Source organism: Heliangelus exortis, chromosome 12, assembly GCF_036169615.1.
Source record: "Heliangelus exortis chromosome 12, bHelExo1.hap1, whole genome shotgun sequence".
In the NCBI taxonomy this organism is placed as follows: Eukaryota; Metazoa; Chordata; class Aves; order Apodiformes; family Trochilidae; genus Heliangelus; species Heliangelus exortis.
Window position 1 is genome coordinate 3,663,636 of NC_092433.1, and position 22,279 is coordinate 3,685,914.

The window sequence follows — 22,279 nt, forward strand, 5'->3', positions numbered from 1 at the left end:
AGATGGCTAAGCCAGTAGTAAATTACTATTTCCTTCTTGCACTCAAAGCTCAGAGAAGGGCAAAAATGGGAGTAAAGTTAATGAAGTGGACAGATCTTAAATCCCCAGAAGCACAAACTCAAACTGAGCACTTAACCTGCCACAGGGCAGGCAGAAAAATCTTTTGGGAACATTTTGGAAAGGTGAAGGGCATTCTCAGCTTTTTCACTGTTTCCAAATTCATTCAGGAGTGACCAGGGAAAATAAGTTTTTACCTTCATTTCTCCATAATGCAATGGATTCTGAACATCAACTGCCTGAATAACACTGACACCAATATCACTTCCAGTTGTCATTACTCCTTTGACTGTCACTGTAGCAACTGCCTGGTTAGAACAGGACCAGCTGAAATTTCCACTTCCACCATCAGCCTAGAACAGAGAAAGAAAATCTTTCAAATATTTTATAAAATATATGGTACTCACATTTCTCAGCTGTCAAGCCTTTGAATATCTTGCACAAAAAACACACGGAGCAGCAACGCTATGATTGAGTAAATACAAACAAAAATAACACCTCAGAACTTGGAAATAAACAAGGTGAAATAAGACATGAGAAGATTACTACCCTTCATTCATCTTAATTCCAGCTTTCTTATGCTTTCATTATGCTTTCTTTTATCCTACATGCTCACCAGTGCTATTTCACCCAAATCTCTCTCAGCTGCAGAAGCCTGATGCTTACAGCTCCCAGTGACTGACAGAGCCACCACAGCATTTCACAAATGGCACACTGGAGGGCTGGCACACAGGATTATTGTGCTTCTGAAAACTCCTACTGCTTCCCTGTTGCTGACAGCCAAAGTGCTGATTTGGGGTCTCAGAGCTGCTAATATGACTCTGAGTACCTGCTATCTTCTTTCAATGGGAATTGTTAAGGGATCTAAAGGGAAAGGAAAGGAAGGTGGGAGGCAATGAGGCAAGGAGGGGGGGAGAAAGGAAAAAAAAGGTCATCCTTCTTGGTATTACCTCCTTATTTTTACCTTGAAAATTGGCACATCTACCTGCTCCAGCAACTGCTCAGTCATGGCATGAGCATCAGACACACGTGGGAACTGCCCACTCTTGCCACAAGGATTTTGAGGGGCTGCAGAATGGACAGGCTACACTCCCACAATGGCTGTTCAAGGGAGGAGTCAGGAACTGCCAAATTTATAAGATCAGATTTATCATGCAGATTCCCATTAACAAAAAAAAAAAGACACAAAGCAACAACAACAACAAAAAAACCCAACCCATCCTCTTCCTAGAGCTGTCAGCTCTTGAAGGGCTGTTTCACAATTAGAAAAGCTTGAGTGAGTGGCAAGTGAGTGGCAAGAACAACTTACTTGATATTATGGACCAATTACTGTACTCACTGTAAGAGCACTTGGCAGCCAGGACAGGGTGATACCTGCTGCAGGTTCATATTTTATAAAGTGAAGAGCCAAAAAACATTTTGCCAACACAACCACAGTAGGTTACCAGGTGTGTAATACCAGTTACTGAAGAAACAATCATTGCAATGATGTAAAATGTATAGGTTTTAAGCATTACTGTGACCTACAAGTAATGTCTGTTGAGACAAATACTGTGCCAAATGGTTTACTGAGAAGAACATTTTTAAAGCAAGTTTTAAAAAAAACAAATAAACAAAAAAAAAAAAAAAACCAACAACAAAAACAACTAAAAATTCCCATTCCAAAATGAATTTTCAAAGTTTCATAGGATTAAAGCAAGGCTGAACATTTCTTTAACTTCCTCAGCTTTTGCACTAACTCATTCCATAATTAAAGTAAGTATGGACATGATGATAAATCTTGTCTAGAAGGACAGTGTGGAAAATAAACAAATCTAAATTATGTAGGGGCTTAGCTAATAACCTTTTCCAGAGGAAAAAAAAAATTTATATATATATCAAAAGGAAAATAATTTCTCTTCTTCCTTCCCATGAGTATGTGCACAACCTGATTACAGAAAAAGCACAGGACAAAGACAAATGTACAAATAGGTGTAACAGTGTGTGACAGTAGGAGAACCATGGGATATAGTGAGAAATGTTCACACAATGTAAAGGTTCAGAATGGTTTGTAAAGATACTTTCAATTAAAGCAAGGTAATGAGCAGAAAACATAAAACTGAAATACCTAGTTCTTAATAATTCTGTGTTCTTAATAATCACCACACAAACCAGTCATCTGTCTCTGTACCAGTCAGTTTGCACTCAGGAAAGGGTAAACCAGCTTCTACTCCAGTCCAATGATCCACAGCCTGGTAGCTGAACTCCACTGTTACCAGTTATGGTGATGCCCTCACTAAAAAAATAGAGTCTCCATCTACTTCACAAATATGTCACAATATGTGAAGTTTTGTACCTAATGCATGAAAGGAAGATTTTTGTTTGTTTGTTTTTTGCCTTTATTTGCAACAGAAGCCATCTTATTAGTAAAAATAGGAAGAAAGCATCCAACAAAAAACAGACAGCTGACAAATTAAAACTTAAAAGTCATTCTCATACCATCTGGAAGGAGTTAAGCTATAAACAGAATTTGGCTAGATCAAAAAATCCCTTTGCACTTATTTTTAGAAACAACATATTCACCAAATTAAAACAGTCTGACTCAAAAACTATGGAGTAGGAGGCAAACACTAACCTACAGGCAGGACCAACAGTCAGTCTGTGTGCTATTGTAAACAACTGCCACTATTATTGAATGGGCAGACTGAGAAATTGTTCTCAATTTCAGTAAGTGTAAACGAATTCAAATGTTGGGGGAAAAAAAGTTTTATGGACTTAATGCAAAAAAACACAGTAAAGTGATGCAGATAATTGGAGTAACATAGGAATGTTCTCTAGTGAGATGTGTGATAATATATGTAAGATGAGGTGAGACAAGAACAGAACTGTAAAAGAAGTGACAAACAGAAAACCACATTTACTTTCCCTTATTGAGAAAACTCTAGCAGAAGTTATGATCAAGTACTGAAAATGCATATTAGTATTAAGAATTTTTACCACACTCTGCTGGTGTGGTTGGATATAGAATAAACCAAACCCACAGAATTTAAAAGTAGGAATCATAGTGCTAGACTCAATGGCATTACCTCCAGATTTACACTAGAGAATGCAATTTTATCCCTAGAAGACTGATTTGTTTACTTCAGTCACCATGTGTCTTGCTGCCTCTTTCTGTGTGCTCTTTACTTGAAGACAAACCCAAAACTCAGCACTACTTCATGCTAAAAGAAGAGGTTGGAATTGTGCATAAAACACCTGAAACCAAGCTCTGGGTATCACTGTACTGGGACAAGAGTCCAGGCTGGGGAAACACAAGGTTGTTGGGGTTGTTCAGCCTGGAGAAGAGGAGGCTCCCAGGTGAGCTCAGAGCAACCTTCCAATATCTGAAGGGGCTACAAGAAAGCTGGAAAGGAATTATTTACAAAGCCATAGAGTGACAGGACAGGGGGCAATGGCCTTAAACTGGAAGAAGAGAGATTTAGGTTAGACATTGAGAAGAAATTCTTCTGGCTCAGGTTGCAAAGGAAAGTTGTGGCTGCCCAATCCCTGGCAGTGTCTCAGCCCAGGTTGGATGGGGCTTGGAGCACCCTGGGCTGGTGGGAGGTGTCCCTGCACATGGCAGGGGGCTTGGAACTGGATGAGCTTTAAGGTCCCCTCCATCACAAACCATTCTATGATAATATTCTTTTCTCCAGTGGATACTGGAAGACAAGCAGTTTGCCTCATAAAGTGTAGGATGGACAGGCAGCATGGGAGCAAAGAAACACCTGAAATGTAAGAAAAAGGTCCCTTTAGAAGGGCACACTGTAAATGAACCTGTGGCCTTTGCTTCCCAGTAACTTTTTATTAGAAGCATGAGCTGTGCAGGGAGTGAAGGGCCCTGATGCTGACAGGGCACTGCTCAGGGTCGTGCCCCTGGGCAGTCCCTGCACACTCCACTTCCTGCTGCCACACTTCCATCCCTCTATAGTCAACGGGAACCTTTGATTCTTGCTGTGAAGTTTTGTACCCAAGATGTTTTCTGTAATTCCAAACCACTCTGTGCACGCATGTGTGAGGAAGAAAGGAAGTGAATGAGACACAAAATTCAGCAGGGACTTTTATCTTTGTTGGTTTCTTGAATGTTTTTTTTAAACTTCACTTAAATTCCTGCAACTAACATTTAACAAAATTCCCCCAAACAATGTCTGGGGTATCACCCTGCCTGAAATATCCCAAGCCGACTTGAAAGTATCCAAGTATCTGAAGTATCCAAAGTGGTTACAGGCCTTGTTGCATCTGCTTCCTGCATTAAGAGACATCTTTGCCATACCTGTATTGTGTACTGGTAGACTCCTGCTTTTGGCTGCCATGGAAATGTCAAAATGCTGGGTGAAAGAACTATGGGAACATGTATTTCTACATCTTGCTGGTTTCGCACTGGAACTGGTAATGTATGAACACCTCCATCCTACAAAAAGCAACAGCATAGTATTATAAATGGCACCAGAGTGCTTCCTAAAAATAATTCTTAATCTTTATAACTAAACAAGAGGCTGAAAACATCTAAGAGAGGAAGGAAAGCAACTGTTTAGGGTCACTTATGACCAGTGTTACTTGTCAGCAAGTAGTCAGCTTGTGGCAGCAAAGTGTGCAATTGTATTATCTGAGTAGCATTACTAAGGAGAAAGAGTGCCCATGCTCATTTCAAAGGCAAACAGCAGCAGGAAATACATGCTGGCCCTGCTACCTAGTTTTTGAGACCTTGTCTGCAGAACTAATTCAGCAGCTCCCCACTTACTCTTACTAGCTGCTCATTCCACTCATGGTAGGTGAAGACAGAACTCAGCTTAATGACCCATTCCTTGAGCCAGCCACAAGCATTGGCTGTGCAGCTCAGCTGCAGCTGTAATGCTGTAACCCTCTGGCACAATAACTACAATTCTGAAGGAAAGAAAAACCTTAACAGCTCTCAGTAGACCTCATTTCATTCAAGAGTACCTGTCTGACACAGAGAGTGAGCATGGCTTATCTTACAGCAGGATCTACTAAATCCTACTCAAAGAATTACTAAAACATGAACAACCCACAGCAAATAGGTTGACGTGTTGAATTTTTCCAAGTTTCAAGCAAAAGCTTTCACACCACGTGCCCTTGTTAGCCATACATTCAGCAGCCTGCCCAACTAGCAGAAAGTTAATGGATATTAATTTGAAGGAATTTGCAGGCTGATACATTTGGCAGATTTTCATTCCAGCATTTAACGTCACTTACCAAATGACAGAAAACTTTCCAAATGTAACTGAATGCAGAACAAGGCCAGGGTATGACACTGATGATCCTACCACAATAAATTATAAAATTCACTCAGAGAATGTGAGAGGAGCTCTGCACCAGCACAAGGATACAACATGTGCCTACATAAGTTATCTGCCATGAGAAAACAAATCAGTGCCACGCACAGGTGCTTGCCACAAACTCAGAAACAAAACCAAACAATCTTTATTTAAGCAAATCCTCTGTTGACTTGACAGTTTTGCTGAATAAAAGGTTCTTAATCTGTTCTTAATCTGTTTAAACAAAGACTGCTTAGAACCATGCAGTTCTTAGGTTACCTTTTACTATGTCACTACTTTGTCACTACTGAACAAGTAGAGTTATTAGAACAACATACCTGATCTACCACTGATGTCAGTGCAGCATCAATAATGGTCTGACCCTTCTTTCTTGCTCTCACATAATAATATGATCCATTCAGAGATGACTTCAACACCTCAAAATATTCTTTGGACAGCTTTGTATTAATTCTGATATTCTAAAAGCAGAACATTAAATAGGTATTGCCACAGGTAACTGACATTGATACTGTAAAGACAGCCATAAACATGTTAGTGACAAATCAATGAAAAAACAATTGTTTAATAACATAGTCCAAAGAAACTTATCTGAAAATGAGCAAGAATTTTTCATTATGAAAGTTTCATTCTTTGAAGAATTCTGTATCTTTTAGGCACTGCATGAACACCACAGAAAATACTTTTTAAAATTAAAAGCCACATGCAATTCAGCATGAAAAGAAACAATATTTAGACCAATAAGTATTTTATAATAACTCATATTTTATAATAGTTCTTTACTTCTACCATTCTTAAACACAAAAGGGGAAGAACATGCAAACATACTGCCCTGACAGCACACTTCTTCCTAGATCCAGCTGAAACTGAGAGCTAAATCTCAGGAAGCAAATAGTGCAAATTGAATAACCTTCACAGAAACTGGATATTCTGTAAAACAACTATTTAATAAGATCTTCCTCCTTGCAAATAAACTATACTTTTATTCTTTATTTCTTTCAGGAAAAAATGTGTATTTGGTACCTCGTGCCTCTTACTTAACTCCCAAAGAGTGAAGTGTTTTCATGCTAGCTCATCATCTAAACTTTTCCCAAGACCAACTGGAAGGAAACAGGTAGCTCCCCAAGCACTGTTACACAACCCCACCTGACACCCCACTCTTTAACAGGAAAGACTGTCCCTAGACATGACAATCCCATGCTTGGGGGACTGATGAGCTAAAGTACAGTATTAGTACTGTTCTCCAGCAGTTACAACAGTTTGCAATTTCCAGTGCAAAGCCCATGCTACATGTTTGAAGTTCATTGACCAAATGGACTTCAGACTTGCAGCTTTTTCTATAGCACTTAGTGTCCAGTGGGCACTCAATGAGTCTCTCAGAATTCTTTATTAAAAAAAATACAAAAACAACCAACAAAACAAAGAGGAAAAAGGAAAAACCAACATGCTTTGAGATGTCGTAACACTGTAAATAAGAAACTGCTCAAATAATATCAAAGACAGACAGGATTTAGGAGACAGACAATCAGAAGTATAACAATATTTCAACTTACATCAGACAAATACACCTTATTGCTTGATTTATCATACACTTCGACTGTAATTTCATAAAGTCTGCCTGTTTCTAGGACCCATCTGTCACCTGGATGAACTGCAAATCCTACAAAACAGGAAATATTCAACAGCACAAATCAAAGGCCTTTTTATGGAATGAAAATAAGCACTTTGCTTCTGGTGCCCACATTCTGAAGATGCACATTCATTGTTTTAAGCTTTAAGCTGCTCAACACAGAGATGACAGAAAATAAATAGATATTTACTACTAAACCAATTTCAAGTTGAGCCACTTCTATGAATAAAATTTCTTATGAACAGTACTACAAAGAAATGGAAGCATGTATATATGCACAGAAAAACACCACCATGAAAACAAGGCAAGCAATTATATTAAGCAGTGAGGAAAATTGCAGCCAGTACCAACCTAAATAGCCAGGATTTACAACATAGATAGTGCTGTTTGGTAGCCTGGAAACCCCCTGCATGCGGATACCTGGAGTCTCAGTAAAGGAAAAGAGAAGTTTTGACTAAAGTCAAGTAAAGACAAGCTTGTTCCTGGGGCTCCTTGTGCCTCTTTGGATATTTAAAGCTAATTGTACACTGAAAATATGTGTTGTCTCCACTACCCTGAAAGACAGTGAGCAATTTAGAGAGATCCCACTAGAGAATGTAGTACTTTAAATTGAAAAATTAAATAAAGCCCCATCACATTTCCACAGTGACTGAGGGGAGCAGACATGATTTAATCGATCTTCTGCCAACCTCATTTCTTAGAACATTTCAAGGCATCAGGCAGCTCTCTGGAGACTCAATTCACAGCAGTGCTGTTTTCTATGGCTCTGCCAGGTGCTTCAGATTTTCAAGACTATTAGTGCAAGTGTGGATAATTTTATCTTTTTTTGTGCTGCAAAGGGTGGAAAGTTTGTCTCCTGCCACAAAGATGTGGCTGAAAAACATCACCTAGGAAGGATACTCTTGTGCCCAAGGATGAGGTTAGTCTGTCCCAGATGCAATGCAGTTACAACTGAAGTCTCCTGGTCCAGCTTGGCAACTGGCCATGATGGATCTCCCTCAGGAGCAGGGAGGTTGTTCTGCAGCTGCAGTTCATACTGATCAGATGGCATCATCAATTCTGTACAGAAAAGGGAGAGAAAAAAAATGGAAAAAAAAAAAAAAAGAAACAATTAAACCCAACCTGTCAGTGTCTGGATGCTGCTAATTATTGCTGATTATTTTCTACTGATGCCTAGTGCACCCATTAAATCAGGATTCTTAAGGTCTTCTAGAAATGGCATTTCTAAGATTAATATCAACAGACACACACACAATGAGCTTCTTGACTAATTTCTTCCAATTTGCAATTTCCAAGTATTTTCATCCCACTGCCTAGACCTAATTAATTTTTAGCTTCAAAAGTGGACAAATTACTTTCTATAAGTTACTGATTTTCTCCCACTCCATTCTGCATTACCAGCTGAGGTAGTGAACCTGGTTTGCCAGACCAGGAAAAAAAAAATAAAAAAAAAAAAAGATTTCCAGAATAAGCTCCTTGTAAGTCACAAAAGGAATTACTTCCACTTACTTCTACACTTTATATTGACATCAAGCCAGCTAACCCACACTTGTAGAGTGGAGCAAATGTCAAGAAAATATTTTGCCAAGAAAATATTTTCTGTTAGAAAAGTTACTAATCTAAATTTAACTAAAAGGGTCCAGTACAGTTCCTCAGTCCATGTGAAATAAATGACCGTGTTAGTTCCTATTCTAAATTACCCTTAGCTCCAGATCCATGACAAATCTGCAAGACTATAGCCTTTACAGATCCAACTTTTTTGAGAGAGAAAAACTAAATAGCTGTTTCATCATCTGGTTTGGGAAAACAGAATATTAACATAGTACTTGAAACACAATTAAAATGTTCTCTGCAGTTAAAAATTCACACAAAGTATAGAAAGAAACCCAAACAAAAAACCCAAGACCAACCTGTAATCTTCCCTTGCCTCATTTTCTGAACTCTGTACTGAATTGATGTTCCTACCAGAAGATAAATGTCATATGCTGGATTTAAAAGGATGTTCTCCAGAATAAGCAATCTGACCTCTGCAGGTTGTACATGCTATTGATTGAGGGGAAGAAAACAACCACATTTAAAGCAGTTTCTTTGAAACACACCATGCAGAAATAACCTATAATGTACAAGTGAAAAATACTACTTGCTGTAATTGCCTATTTATTATAATCTCAATTTTTGTCACAACAGGGAAATGCAAAGGACAATGAATTGTGGAGATATGCTCTGTGTATGGATTTTTTTAAAAAGTCCATATGGACACCATCTTTGTTCAGTGTTCTGGAGAATGAAAAAAAAAAAAATTCAGAAGGATCCACAGTGACTACTCAGACATATAGAAATTAATTTTCCCTGCTGTAGTACACAGTACTTCCATACAACGTATCCTTTAGGATTTCACTGAGGAATCTGTATGAAACTCATTGGTCTATTAAATTAGGAATAGAGCAAATAATTGTTTAAATTCTACTACAGTTGTTCAAGAGATATTCACCTAAAATGTGTAGTCTGGAAGCAGTAAAAGATTTAAAGGAACTACCAAGCAGAAAGCCATGGAAAATTGCAAACAGAACAATATTACTTACAGTATCACCTCAAAACTAATTCAGAAAAATATTAAACCAGAAAGCTGGAAGCATTCCAGATAGAAAAGTCAGAGGGATACAATGTGGAGTAACTAACATTCAGCACATCTATCAAAGTGAGAACTGCAGCAGGAGTACAATTCTTAACATGCACTGTGGTTTGTGCCACATTATTATTACATACATTTAGACAATACTTTCATAGTATGCTTTTTACAGGTATGCTTTAAGCAAAAAACATTAATTACAACATGTAGTAATACAAACCTTCAAAACCAGACTGCAGATAATAGATGAACTCCAGAAAAACCCTACCACTTTATGCAAGGCTTTTTTTATGGTGCAGTATTAAGCTGATACCAGCACAATGCCAAGCATTATCACTCTAAGTGATAACCTATAGAAACCCCTGTCAAGTGTTTTTATATTCTATTAGGAGAAAGAAACAATTATGTTACCAGAGTTAAATAAAAAAACTCAGTCACTAAAAGAAAAAAAGAACCATATGGATCTAAGATAACAGCTGGGGAGGCCATCAGCACTGCAGAACAACACCCTTGTAGCACTGACACTGTGATCCCAAAGCCCTTCCTTGGAGACCAGAACCTAATGAGGTAGAATACCAGAGTATTCTTATGACAACAGGAAATAAAGGTATATCCAATACAGCATTTTTTCTTCTAGCTGCTTTTTTTTCTGGAAAAAATACCTAAAATGTTCTTGTTGGTTATTTTTTCAAAAGCTAAAGGGCCAATGCCCTATCCAGCATGATTCCAGTTACAGATTTATAATATGAATGTCTATGAGGAATAATAAAATTGTACATAAATATTTGAAGTGTATTTCTCTGCCACAGGGTCTTTTTCCAGAGAGACAGGTTTAGAAATGACCTCTGGCACATGCACCATGCTGGGTTAAGGTAAGAGCACCAAACTCCAAGCCTTTCAGGGTGATCAAGAGCAGCACTGCCAACTTTTTTATAAAGGCTACAGACACAATCCAGCCAGAGATGTAGCACTACAACCCACAGTGGGAACAATACAGCAGGGCAAACTTACAGTACTCCTGTAACATGAGATTATAAGACTAAATAACAAAATAAAATAAAATTTAAAAAAAAATAAATTGCAAGTTTCTTACCTTATAGACACTTTCCTGGATTCTTGCCTTTAATTTAGAACTGCCTGTTTTCATTCCAGACACCAAAATGGTATCTCCTTGCTTGGCAAATTTTTCCATCTCTGATATATAGGAAGGTGGAATATAAGTGGATTCTGAGAACTTGAGTATACTGAAAAGTGAACCAAAAAGTGAAAAGAAAATTGTTAACCAATCTTTGTAAACCCACAGAGAAGGAACACCAGCATCAATTTCTAGCTATTTCCATTTTTAAGGCAAATTTAAGTTGTCTGCCTGGGACCACAGATACAAATTTTACCCATTCTTCAAGATATCTGCAGCTAGTTTCTGTGACTGATAAAAATTTGTTTGAAGCTTGTTTGTGGGCTTTCAAGAGATATCAGAAGGCTGCACATGTTGTCTATACTGACCCCTCCAGTTTTTACAGTAGGTGGACTGAAAAACCTCTTTAGATTATTATGGAACAATGCATGTGAAAGGCCCAAACCTTAAGTTTGTGAAAGCAATAGCTTATCAAACCAGAGCATACCTTTGACCTGGATGAAGAAGCTAAGATGCATCATGTTTTAAAGGTTTCACATGAACTGTCTGGCTTCATATGCACTGTCACAGTAAACTCAGTAAGGTCATATTGAGAAGTTATGAATATAAACATATTAAAATTAACATATTTGTAACCTTATCTTTTCTTTTGAAAAGCTGTAACACCATTGGAACATTTTTTTTATCTCAGCTGTGCTAACAGTAGTGCACATAGCAGTATTAGTTTGGTTTAAATGACATCTCCAGCACATACTTATCCTGAAACTGAGCAATTGGCACACTGGCTCTCCCTTTAGACATGGGTGTAGCAGGAACCGAACGTCGTCGAGAGCAGGAGCTCAGTACCAAAACCAGAGACAGGAGCTATAGGTGATCTTGGTTAGTAGCAAGGACTAACTGCGACCAGCCTAGCACCGATCCTGCTCAGGAATGAGCTGCCTGGCTACACCCAGCCTCACCTTTTATTGGCTCTAGGTCTTGAGCATGCCCAGTGGGGCCAGCCCTAACTGGGCACAGGTGAGACTGAGCACCAGCTTGGCTCATTACCTGGCAACTCCTGGCACCTGTTTCCTACACATGGGCCACACACTCATAACTGCAGCTTCAAGAGTATTTTGGGCTTAAAAGGCTTTCCTAGGGAATGCTGAGTGCTTGCTTCTCTGAGGCTGTAAGACTGAGAGTTTGTGTTTACCCAGTAATAGAGAGTCATGTTTGCTACATCTACCCTGTTTCCAAGGTATTTGGAATACAGGTTTGAGGACAGAGGTTACCTGTTCACCATTCTGCTCTCTCCAAGAACTGGTTTCCCCACATGCTATTGGCAGAATCACCCTATGAATAAAGCCAGGTACTTCAAATGAAAGTACACTTTCCTGAATTTTGTCTGCAACCCACCTACATTTTCCTGGAGCCTGTTTTCTGAAGTAACTGAAGCCTCTGGAGTACAAGTTTGAATCTCCTTTATCTTACAAGCTTACTGTATGTTAGGGAAGTTCTGACTAAAGATGTACTCAAGGAGTACCTGTAAAATGTTTTGTGAGAAAAATCCATGTATCATGTGTTTGCAGTTCTTCATGTACAACAAAGAAGTATCTGTGCTGCCAACATTCATGTTGAACAAAGTTGAGGTTCACTGTGGCACTGAATGTGAACAATACTGCTAAATAACAGGGTCCTGGTGTGCTGACACTGGCTGCTGTCAGTGCAAAGATAAAGCTCCTGAAGTTCAACTTCAAAAGTACCCCATACAAGTTACTGCTGATAAATGCTCAATTCTGGTTGCTTTAATGTGGATGGAAACTCAAATGACTGCTTGAAGCCACTGAAGAGCAGAGCAATGAAGTCACCACCATAAAAATATGGTGCACACAATAACAAAAAAACCAAAAAACACAACTCCAAGCCAGGCCAAAGATTGTCTGGTAACAAACATAGGAGAAAAAAAGTAATCATACAGCCTGGATTCAGTTTTTATCCCTGCCACACATGATGTGAAGTCTGGGTATTTTCTGAAGTCTAGGGAAGTACTCCACCTGCACTAAACAGAGGGAATATTTCCCTATTACATAGGAATGCTGAAAAACACTTAGCTATTAGTGAGTTGGAATCACCTTAAAGACCTTTGGATAGAAGTCTGCACAAAATGCAGCACTCTTAAGCTCCAGGCAGCTTGTTGAGTCTATACAGATGATGAACCAAGCACCATGGCTTATTTAGCAAGCATGTGCCCTCCATTCATGACAACATATTGAATAACTCCAATGAATGATGTCACTGAGACTTATGAGCTGTATCTAGCTTACAAGCAGCCACTCAGTCCATTCCAATTTAAGGTTTAGCTACTTTGAAAGCTATTTCAACAACAGAGCTAGAGCTAGCTGACTAGAACCTGAAACTCTTCAAGCTGGAAGAGCTCTTGTCTGCAATAGAAAAGGTTTTTCCTTTAAAAGCAAACAAAAACCAACGAAACACAGACACACACAAAAAAAAAAAAAAAACCCCACAAAACAAAAAACCAAACTAAAACATTTTTGCTGAAATCCCAACAGACCTAAAGGTAACTTTTTCCTTTGCACAAGATGTTTCAGGAAGACCGACTGCATCTATTTGTTTCTTGTTGGACAAGAGCTACCTGAGCTGCTGATTAACACTATAACTTTTTTAATTAAATGGATATAAGAGTGCCCAGGCAGCTGAATACACACTTACAAAACACATCCCTGAAAAAACTGACCATAAACATTATTTCAGACACTGGATCAGTAAACTGCCTAGATGTGGGGAACTATTTAAACATAAACTAAACAGACATGAGACTTTTGAGAACAAAGTAAATGAACCTACCGTAATGCCATGTGGGCATCTGAGAAGCCATCAGCCTCTGTGTCTTTTACTATTGTCCAGTCAAAGACTAATCCTGCCAATGTGCTGAAAGTGTTTCCTGAAAAATCAAACAATCAAATTAAAAAAATAAACAACAAGTATAGAGCCTTCCTAAAACAAACATTGAGTTTTTCCCTAGGAAATTTATCTTACCCCTAAAAACAGGGATTTTAAACAAAATACCTATTTTACTTTACTTGCTTTGGAGAATTCAAGATATTTAACTGGCTTTTCTTCTGACAGTTTGCTGTCCCATATGCTGCTTTATGTTTTTCACAAAGTCCATTGGATAGGTGCAGGTGTCACCACCCATCTCCTTCCCCCTTTAACCACAAAACCCTCATTATTTCTTAGATACAAGCAGGACATCAAGAAAACCTGCTAAATCTTTCATTTTTAAAGGAAGAGTAATGAGCTGAAACTGTAGAACACCTTCTGATTTTCAAGATAAGTCTTGCTCTGAATTGCAATGTCCACTGGGCACATATAAATCTGGAACTACAGTATTGACTACATTTATTTTTACTACATTTTATTTTACTAGATTTTCGTTTGTGTTCTATACTTTGACATTCATATCTATGTTAATGAAGTAAGAATCAAAGCATATTTATTTTCATATCTTTATGCTTATAGGTTTATGACATTCTTAACCCACAAAAATACTTTAAGACAACACAATGCACAGCCTATGTTACTTCTCCCATTTCTATACAGCTTAGAATCACAGAATTTTCAGGGTTGGAAGGAACCTTTAAGATCATCCAGTTCCTTCCCACTGCCATGGGCAGGGACACCTCCCACCAGATCAGGTTGCTCAGAGCCCCATCCAGCTTGGCCTTAAAAACTTCCAGGGATGGATGGGGCTTCTACCACCTCTCTGGGCAACCTGTGCCAGTGTCTCACCACCCTCATGGGGAAATTCTTCCTAACTTCCTATCTAAATCTCCCTTCCTCCAGTTTAAACCCATTCTCACATGTCCTATCACTTCCTGGCATCCTAGGAAGTCCCTCACCAGCTTTCTTGTAGCCCCTTCAGATACTGGAAGGCTGCAATAGGGTCTCCTTGTAAAAAGGGGTTCCAGAAACTGGACACAGGACTCCAGGTGGGGAATATCTCCAGCTTGCTGCAGATAGATCCAAATACCAAATAAACAGGACTTTAAACACAAAACTCTAAACACCCCAGACAATAGAATTGAAATTGATTAGAGACCGGATTACTTAACATGCATTCAGACATTCAAGTCTATCTTTATTTACAGTACAGCACTCTTGTTTTGTTCCAAATGAAGAGAGAGACATGTATGAGGAACCAAAAAACAAACAAACAAACAAAAAAGCACTGATCCATCCTTCATCCTTGCAGCCTCTGATCTATGACTGGGCCTGAATGTCCCTGCTCCTGCTGGGGTCCCTCACGAGGGAGGCAAGGTCAGGTCACCAGAGACAGCAATCAAAAGAAGCATTGCCAACGGGGAAGCTGAGGCTGCCCCATCCCTGGCAGTGTCTCAGCCCAGGTTGGATGGGGCTTGGAGCACCCTGGGCTGTGGGAGGTGTCCCTTCACATGCAGAGGGTTGGAACTGGGTGATCTCTAAGGTCTCTTCCAACTTAAACTATTCTATGATTTTATGATCACAGGTATTCCCTGGGCCTGTAGGATTTCCCTCGTCCCAGCCAGGATCAGCTCTCCCTGCAGCAGAGGGCAGTGGCTGTCTCCAGGTTCAGCCTGTCAGAGGCAGCTCCCAGGAGGCAGACAGGTAAGGCAGAATTTGTCCTGAACTATATTGTGTCCTTGTCCTTCCCTGCAGGGTCACACAGCTGTCACAGGAGCTGTAGACCAGCTGTAACATTACCCTCCCAGGCTCCTCAGATGTCTAGGCAGGCAGTGACTTGAGCTCCTGCTCTAGCTGTAAGCAAACCCAGAGCTGCTCCTCTGTGATGATGCAGCAGAAAATCAGCTCTCTCTGGAAGGCTGGAGGGACCCCAAGTGAAAGAGGAGAGCTGCCTTGATGAGCTCTGCTCTATTGCCAGAGTAGGAAGCCACTGGTTCTTGCAGACACATAGCCACAGAAATGCAAACTCTCATCTTTAAGCTCTTCTCTTATTTAACTCACCTCTAGTTAAGTCATAATAAAATAATTTGAGCAAGTTCAACAGATAAAACAATATACAGTAGGACTTTTTTTTTCCTCTCAACATTCCATACTTAATTTGGCCAAAGATCTCTATGATCATCTTTCTTGCAGTATTAACCTTTGAAAAGTAGTGTTTGGGGACTGAGTTTATATTTGGACTGGCTTATTGAAATCATGTATCAAAAGGAATCCACATTAATGTAATTGATGAAAAAAAAACCAAATAGCTTACAAAAAAATATATGGACAACACATACACGGAAGAGAATAAGGAAAGAAATTATTCTTGAAGATTTACCAATACTCACAGGAGGAGGATCATTAATATTAATGAACACTCTGACCCATATCAGATGGTATCATCACCATCAGCCCAAAACAACTCACACTTGTACATCCCTAGGGCCTATTCCACAACTTTACATATCAGAGAAGTCTACTTTACTGCAGCACGTGTCCATACAACAGGTGACACCAGGCATCTACTCTTTTCTTACATAGGCCACACTTTAATCCTTTACACCTGTTCTTTGTGAAAGTTTTCAGCAAACCTGAACAGATTTTTCACAAGATTCACTGAACTGGATAATTATTTAATATTGGCTTTTTTCATCTTCTTACTAATAAAAAGGAAAAAAAAAACAAACTAGTGTTCAGAAGTCCCATGTTTAATTCTTTGACATTTCCTGAACAATTATGTCCTTTAATTAACATGCCACTGCTCTTGATTATGTTTAACTATGCCAAGAAAGAGTACAGTACGTCCAAATGTGTCCTCAGGATGGGTACCAAGGTTATTTCGAGTGTATCCCAATCCCCTAAACTGTACAATCTAAGTTTATTCCTACGACTTCCAACCAACATCTTGTTTCAGCCATGCAGATTAAATGTTCTTTGTAGGTTTTGAGCCACTGCTCCTACTCCAGGAGTCTAACTTGGGCGGCTGCCAAGGCAAATGTGTCCACTGAGCATGCTTGAGAGTCTGCAGAAATGCCAAGCCAAGAATCAGGTATGACACACAGGAGAAGAAAATGAAAATTACTTTTCATTAACATATTCCCATATATATGGCATTCATGGCTTACAAACCAACCAATGTAGGATGGGCTCATTAACTACTCAAAACAAACAATTCAACCTTTTATAGCTGCTTTACATATAATTTCCTTTCAACCCTGTGGCTTTCCTAAAGCTCATTGTGTGAGTGTTGATGTATGCACAAGAATCAATTGCTGAAACTAAAGAATGAAATATTTCCAGCATCATGGTTCCTTTTCTGATGCTACAGACAGTATGAAAAGCAGAAGTTTTCTGCTCCTGTTTAATAACTGTGCATTCAGTACTAATGCACTGATTTTTACAAATCTCCCCAAAGTGTTTTTACAATAACTAAGACATATTAAGTCAAAAAGGTCTTCAACATCAGCTCTGAACATCATGTGAGGTGCTTGATAGCCCTCAGATAAAATGTCCTTTTGCAAAACTCTTTAGACTACCTCAGCTCAAAAGAAAAAAAAAAACAAACAAAAAAAAACCCACAAAAGCAAGCAGCAAACATTACTTCACATTCCTGTGCAGCCTTGCTCAACCTCCTTAAATCCTGACTGCACATTTCAACAGGACCTGGAGGCAGAACTCCTATGAGCTGACACTTTTCTTTTAATTATTGTAGATCCTGATTTTTTTTAAAAAAAACTTAGCTCTAGAGTTAGGTTTCCTGGAAAAATAAGGAAAGAAGACATTGGAAATCAAGCAGTGTTTGATTTTCCTATTCAGGCAGTAAGCAGATTTTACACTTAAAAACAATAGATTCCTGAATTTATTAGACAGAGAACTCCCTGTAAATTACTCAGCTTGGCTTCAAACTTTCAGTTGTGTCACAAATAAAACCACTGCACGTATCAGACAATTAAGAGGTTCAACATTTATTTTATCTTCATCTAGTAAATCTCTTACCTTCAGAATCCAAGGCCAGAATTTTTAGCTCCAGTGGTGAATCTTCAAGATACAGTTCTCTGGTCGTGGACACTATTTGGATGTCATGAATTATATCAACTATAGCATCACAACGAAGCACTTGTCCAGTCACTTGAAGAGATGTCAGAAAGAGCATGTGAAATCAGCAACACTGGATGTGCTCAACAACAGCACCAACAAGACAAAATACAACTCAGGTTTAGCCAGTGCCATCAGGCACTGAAGGAACTGAAACTGGGTCATGACCTTAAAGTAAGAAACTGTTGTTGAGATGATGATTGTGGCTCAACAAGCGAGAACAATAGTTCCCTTCCCCACTGAACTTCAGAATAAATCTTTAGAAATTGTGATTTCCATCTGGTCAAACACAGACATTTTTTCTGAGCACATATAAGGAGTTTCTACAATGCAAATGACAGACATGCCTCATGACCTAGAGAACTTAATTCCTTTTACCCACAGACAATAAATGCCTATATACCTCCTCGCTGCAAGATATTTAATTGACCGTCTGTTTTTGCCTGTCATTAAAAAAACCAACCAGGTATCACGTATAAAAGACACAAAGACAATTCCTAGCTTTCTAAATGCAAAACATGTGAATCTACAATAAGTAGCTGCTGAAAATTATTTTCAGCCACCCTTAAAAAAAGATATAATTTAAAAAATGAAAATAAAAATTATTAAAATAAAAAATACTGAATCTTTTAAAAAATTATTCATTTTCTCTGGTGTATAATTAATACCATTACCACTTATTTTAACAAACAGAACTTAAAAACTATGCCCAAGCAAAGTCTAAAATTACTACGCATATGCACGGAAATGTCTTGCTTTGTGTACTTTTAAATACTTTGTTTCTGAAGAATGCCAGGATGCCCATAAACAAGTAGTGGTGTGCTTACAAAAGTTAAAACTTACTTATATCCTCAGCAAAAATGATACTTGTCAGCCGTGTGGGCTGTGCAGAGCGTGCCTGGACAACAGCCCTCTGGGAGCACTGGCGCTCATCCTGCTCTGCTGGCTCGATGCTGGCAACCTCTGGCCTGCTGGAGGACCTACAAGATTATTTGGTTGCGTCAGTAAGATGTAGGTTACTGCTGGACAGAAATCAAAGGTCTGGTTTAAAAGCCACCAAGATAATTTACATGAGACACTACATGGTCGTGACCTGACTTTTATGAGGGTTGGACTGGAACAGCTCCTCCAGGACTTCAGCAGAGGTGCTGAGGTGGGAAGAGCAGAGCCCACCAGAGCCCAGCAGACAAACCCAGTATTCTCTCTGTCCTGGCATGGTCACTGCTGAATGCAAATGGGGCAGTTCAGAGCTATACCCTGCTACTTCAAGTTACAAAGCCCTTGGCCTATTAGTTTAGAGGTGCATAGGAAGAAAAAACACATAGAGAATACTGAAGAAGAAGGTAAACTAATTTTAGCTAAAGCTCTATTCACCACTTGTAATTGCATTTTCATAACAGGTTTGAAGCAAAAGTTCTGAAAAGAATGGGAGTTTTCCCTGATGACAGAACACTACAATATGCTTGCTGCAACACAGACTCTGAACAAGTAAGAAACAACATTTTTTAATCAAGAAATTCGGAGGGGGGGGAAAAAAAAGGATTAAATCTGTCTAGCTGAAGTATGTAAAACTGCGTAAACCATGCAAAGTTGTATCATTATCTTTGGTGAAATGTAAGCCTGCATGGAATTCTGACCTAAAATTGGTGCAACTGTTTCTTCCTGCTCCAACTGGTATAGTTTTTCTAAAAACAACTGCTCCAAAAAGGAAGGAGGAAGGAAGGAGCTTGTGAGAAGCTCACCATGGTCATGGAGCCCAAATCTCACTTCCTGGTGACAAAAATGTCAAGATGATTTAAAAAAAAAAAAAAAAGTTTGAGTATGTACAGTGCTCAAAGCACCTGATAATCAGTCAAGTGTTTGAAAGCCCATGGCTGTTTGCTCAGGGATCCTGAGACAAAGCTGTCTCACAAAGGTTCTTTAGAGGATTAAAACAATGAAAGAAAGCACTGAGGACAAAGCTGCTGGGGAATTGCCTCTGCCAGATGGTGAAAGCAGTTCTTATGAAAGCATTTTGGTAGCTGGTAAATGCAGCCTAAACCTGGTAAAAATGCTGAAGCTGGACTGGAATAGACTTATTCTGGAGGATATCAAAAAATGCCTGCCTGAGATAAGTGGGAAAAATCTCTTAACTCAGCAAGGAGCTGGAGGGGAATTTCAAACAATAAGCACTACCATACCTGCCCTTGCCCTTCTCCCCAAACTTATGTTTTACCTACTTTCATTACTGGCAGAACCAGAACAGGGAAGAAAAAAAATTGTTGTAAATTAAAATTGTATTAATTAAAAAAAAATAACATATCACAACATGTCCAGTAATCTTAGAGTTAACAGTTGCAGTCCAGGTGAACATGGACCAACCTGGCTGTCAAACTGCAAATCCTGTTTTCAACCTTAAGTAATGAAAAGCAGCATTCTGAAAACAAAGCCAACCATGCAAGACACCAAGACCCCTTTGGTCTGAAGCAGTCCATCAGACAGTGAAGGCTGCATTTCTCACAGAAAGTTGACATGAAACAAAAATACTCTTGTGTCAGCTCTCTGGCTCCCTACATGCAAGTCTGGATTTTATCATACTGTACTGTCCAAACACTGAGGCCCCCAAACCTTGCAATACAAGGGGGAAAAAGCCCCAGTCCTAGCATTTTTACTTCTGTGTTCTAGAGGCAGCATACAGGTTCATCAGACACTGCACAACAGTATGGTATTTTTGTCCCAGGCAAATTTAATTCAATTAATTAATTAATAATACTGTTATGCTCCCAACAATATTTTGCTGAAGCTAAGACTAGTTTTAAAGGATACAGAAATAACAGTAGCCAGTGCTAACCCAGACATTTCAAAGTATTTTATCTGATCAAAAATAAAGCAACCCTCACCTAAATGCAACAGACAATTTACACACCAATTAAAAGCTTAAACCTGAAAATTGTTATATGAGCATAGGGTTTATCCTGTTCATAAAATAACATTTTGTCTTCTGTATCAGTAGTACATTTAACTATGCTATACAATTAATTTAAGACCAAGCAATTAGTTATTTTCCTGTAATTGTAGCTTCTTGGGCAACCATGAAATAGTTTTCCAACATCTATCAAGTTTCTTTAAGCAGTGTTAGCATTCACAACCAGTAAGATCTTTCCTGAACTTGGCTGGTACCCTTGAAGCTGAGTGTGTGGATCTGACTCAATAAAGGCCTTTTAAAATAAGCATTATATGCATGGAACATTTTACTGTTCAGTTCTTAGCATCATTCAAAATAGTTATTAGATATTATTTTTTATTAATTTGAGGGCTTTGTGTTCTTAGAGTCTGAAATTGTGTTTACAACACAAGAGCTTCACTGTGTTTTGTATTTGTAATACAGGGCTATGTGTTGTAATATATAACCATTACAGCTTGTACTAAATCTAATTACAGGCAATTTTTCAGACTAGAAAAATGAGGGAAGGAAGATAAACTAAAAGTTTGCATTAAATTTTAGCTGTGAATTTACAAAGACTCCACAATTACATAGGAACCTTTAAGCTTTCACAGCTGAATGCTGGTTAACTCTTAACTGGCACTGGAGTAGGGGACCTGAGGTTAGATTCTGGTCTCTAATAGCAGTTCAAAATAGGAGGTAGGATATCAGCTGAATTCCTTCCTTTTTTAAAAATACATTATTAGTTTTATTACTAATAGTATGCCTGCTATGTTAGGCAATTACCTGAACTGGGTAGGTGAAGTGAGGCCTTTCTCAGCCTCAGTTTACTATTGACTCATTAAAAAGTGATCTGCATGATTCTTGGTTTTGTTTTGGTTTTTTTTTACACAGTAAGAGGTAAAAGATTTGATGACACTCCCAGTACCCATCTGGCAGTATCAAAAGCACCTGCTGCATCAGATTCAGGGTCAAGTACAGAAAGCATAAGGCACTAGGGCTGCAGGTTACAGTGGCATTACTCTGTTTTAATACTCACAGGAATCACTACTGCATCCTAGATGGACAAGAAAAAGAAACTTTTGCTTTAAAATGACAGTGAAGACTGCAATTTATATCACCTTCCAATTAGAGCAGATCTCCAGCAGCACGTCAGTGTGTGGTATTGAGAGCTGGGCTTGTCAGAGGTCAAAATTAGATCCTGAGAAGCAAGCAATGGGAAGCATTTCTGGCACCAGCTCTGGATCCCATGACAGCATTTGTAAGAACAAGCAAGGCAGGGGAAGAAGCACTAGACAGAAGGGTGTGGAAGTGAGGACAAAAAAGCTCACTAAAGTCCCAATATTTATATGCCATAAAATAAAATCCTACTTGCTGAGGAATTTATGACACCTGCAAGATAGACATCCTCTTGCTTATTTCCACTTCATTCATGATTTTTGTCTGCTCTTCTGGACATAAAACCATGCACCAAGACTGTATCTACAGAACCACCCAGACTTGTGCCTGCGTTTTT

General features: G+C 38.9%; 1 protein-coding gene across 1 annotated transcript in view; it reads right to left on the reverse strand.

Annotated features, from left to right (window-relative positions):
- Positions 1-22,279, reverse strand: part of NUP210 (nucleoporin 210) — a 68,998-nt gene that overhangs the window by 40,955 nt on the left and 5,764 nt on the right. Inside the window, exons 2-12 of the mRNA XM_071755481.1 lie at positions 18,684-18,820; positions 17,742-17,873; positions 13,608-13,704; positions 10,722-10,872; positions 8,910-9,042; positions 7,900-8,058; positions 7,351-7,419; positions 6,923-7,029; positions 5,690-5,830; positions 4,349-4,486; positions 255-410 (exon numbers count right to left, since the gene is read on the reverse strand). Coding sequence (XP_071611582.1) covers positions 255-410; positions 4,349-4,486; positions 5,690-5,830; positions 6,923-7,029; positions 7,351-7,419; positions 7,900-8,058; positions 8,910-9,042; positions 10,722-10,872; positions 13,608-13,704; positions 17,742-17,873; positions 18,684-18,820 — 1,420 coding nt within the window. The remainder of the gene's footprint in view (positions 1-254; positions 411-4,348; positions 4,487-5,689; positions 5,831-6,922; positions 7,030-7,350; positions 7,420-7,899; positions 8,059-8,909; positions 9,043-10,721; positions 10,873-13,607; positions 13,705-17,741; positions 17,874-18,683; positions 18,821-22,279) is intronic.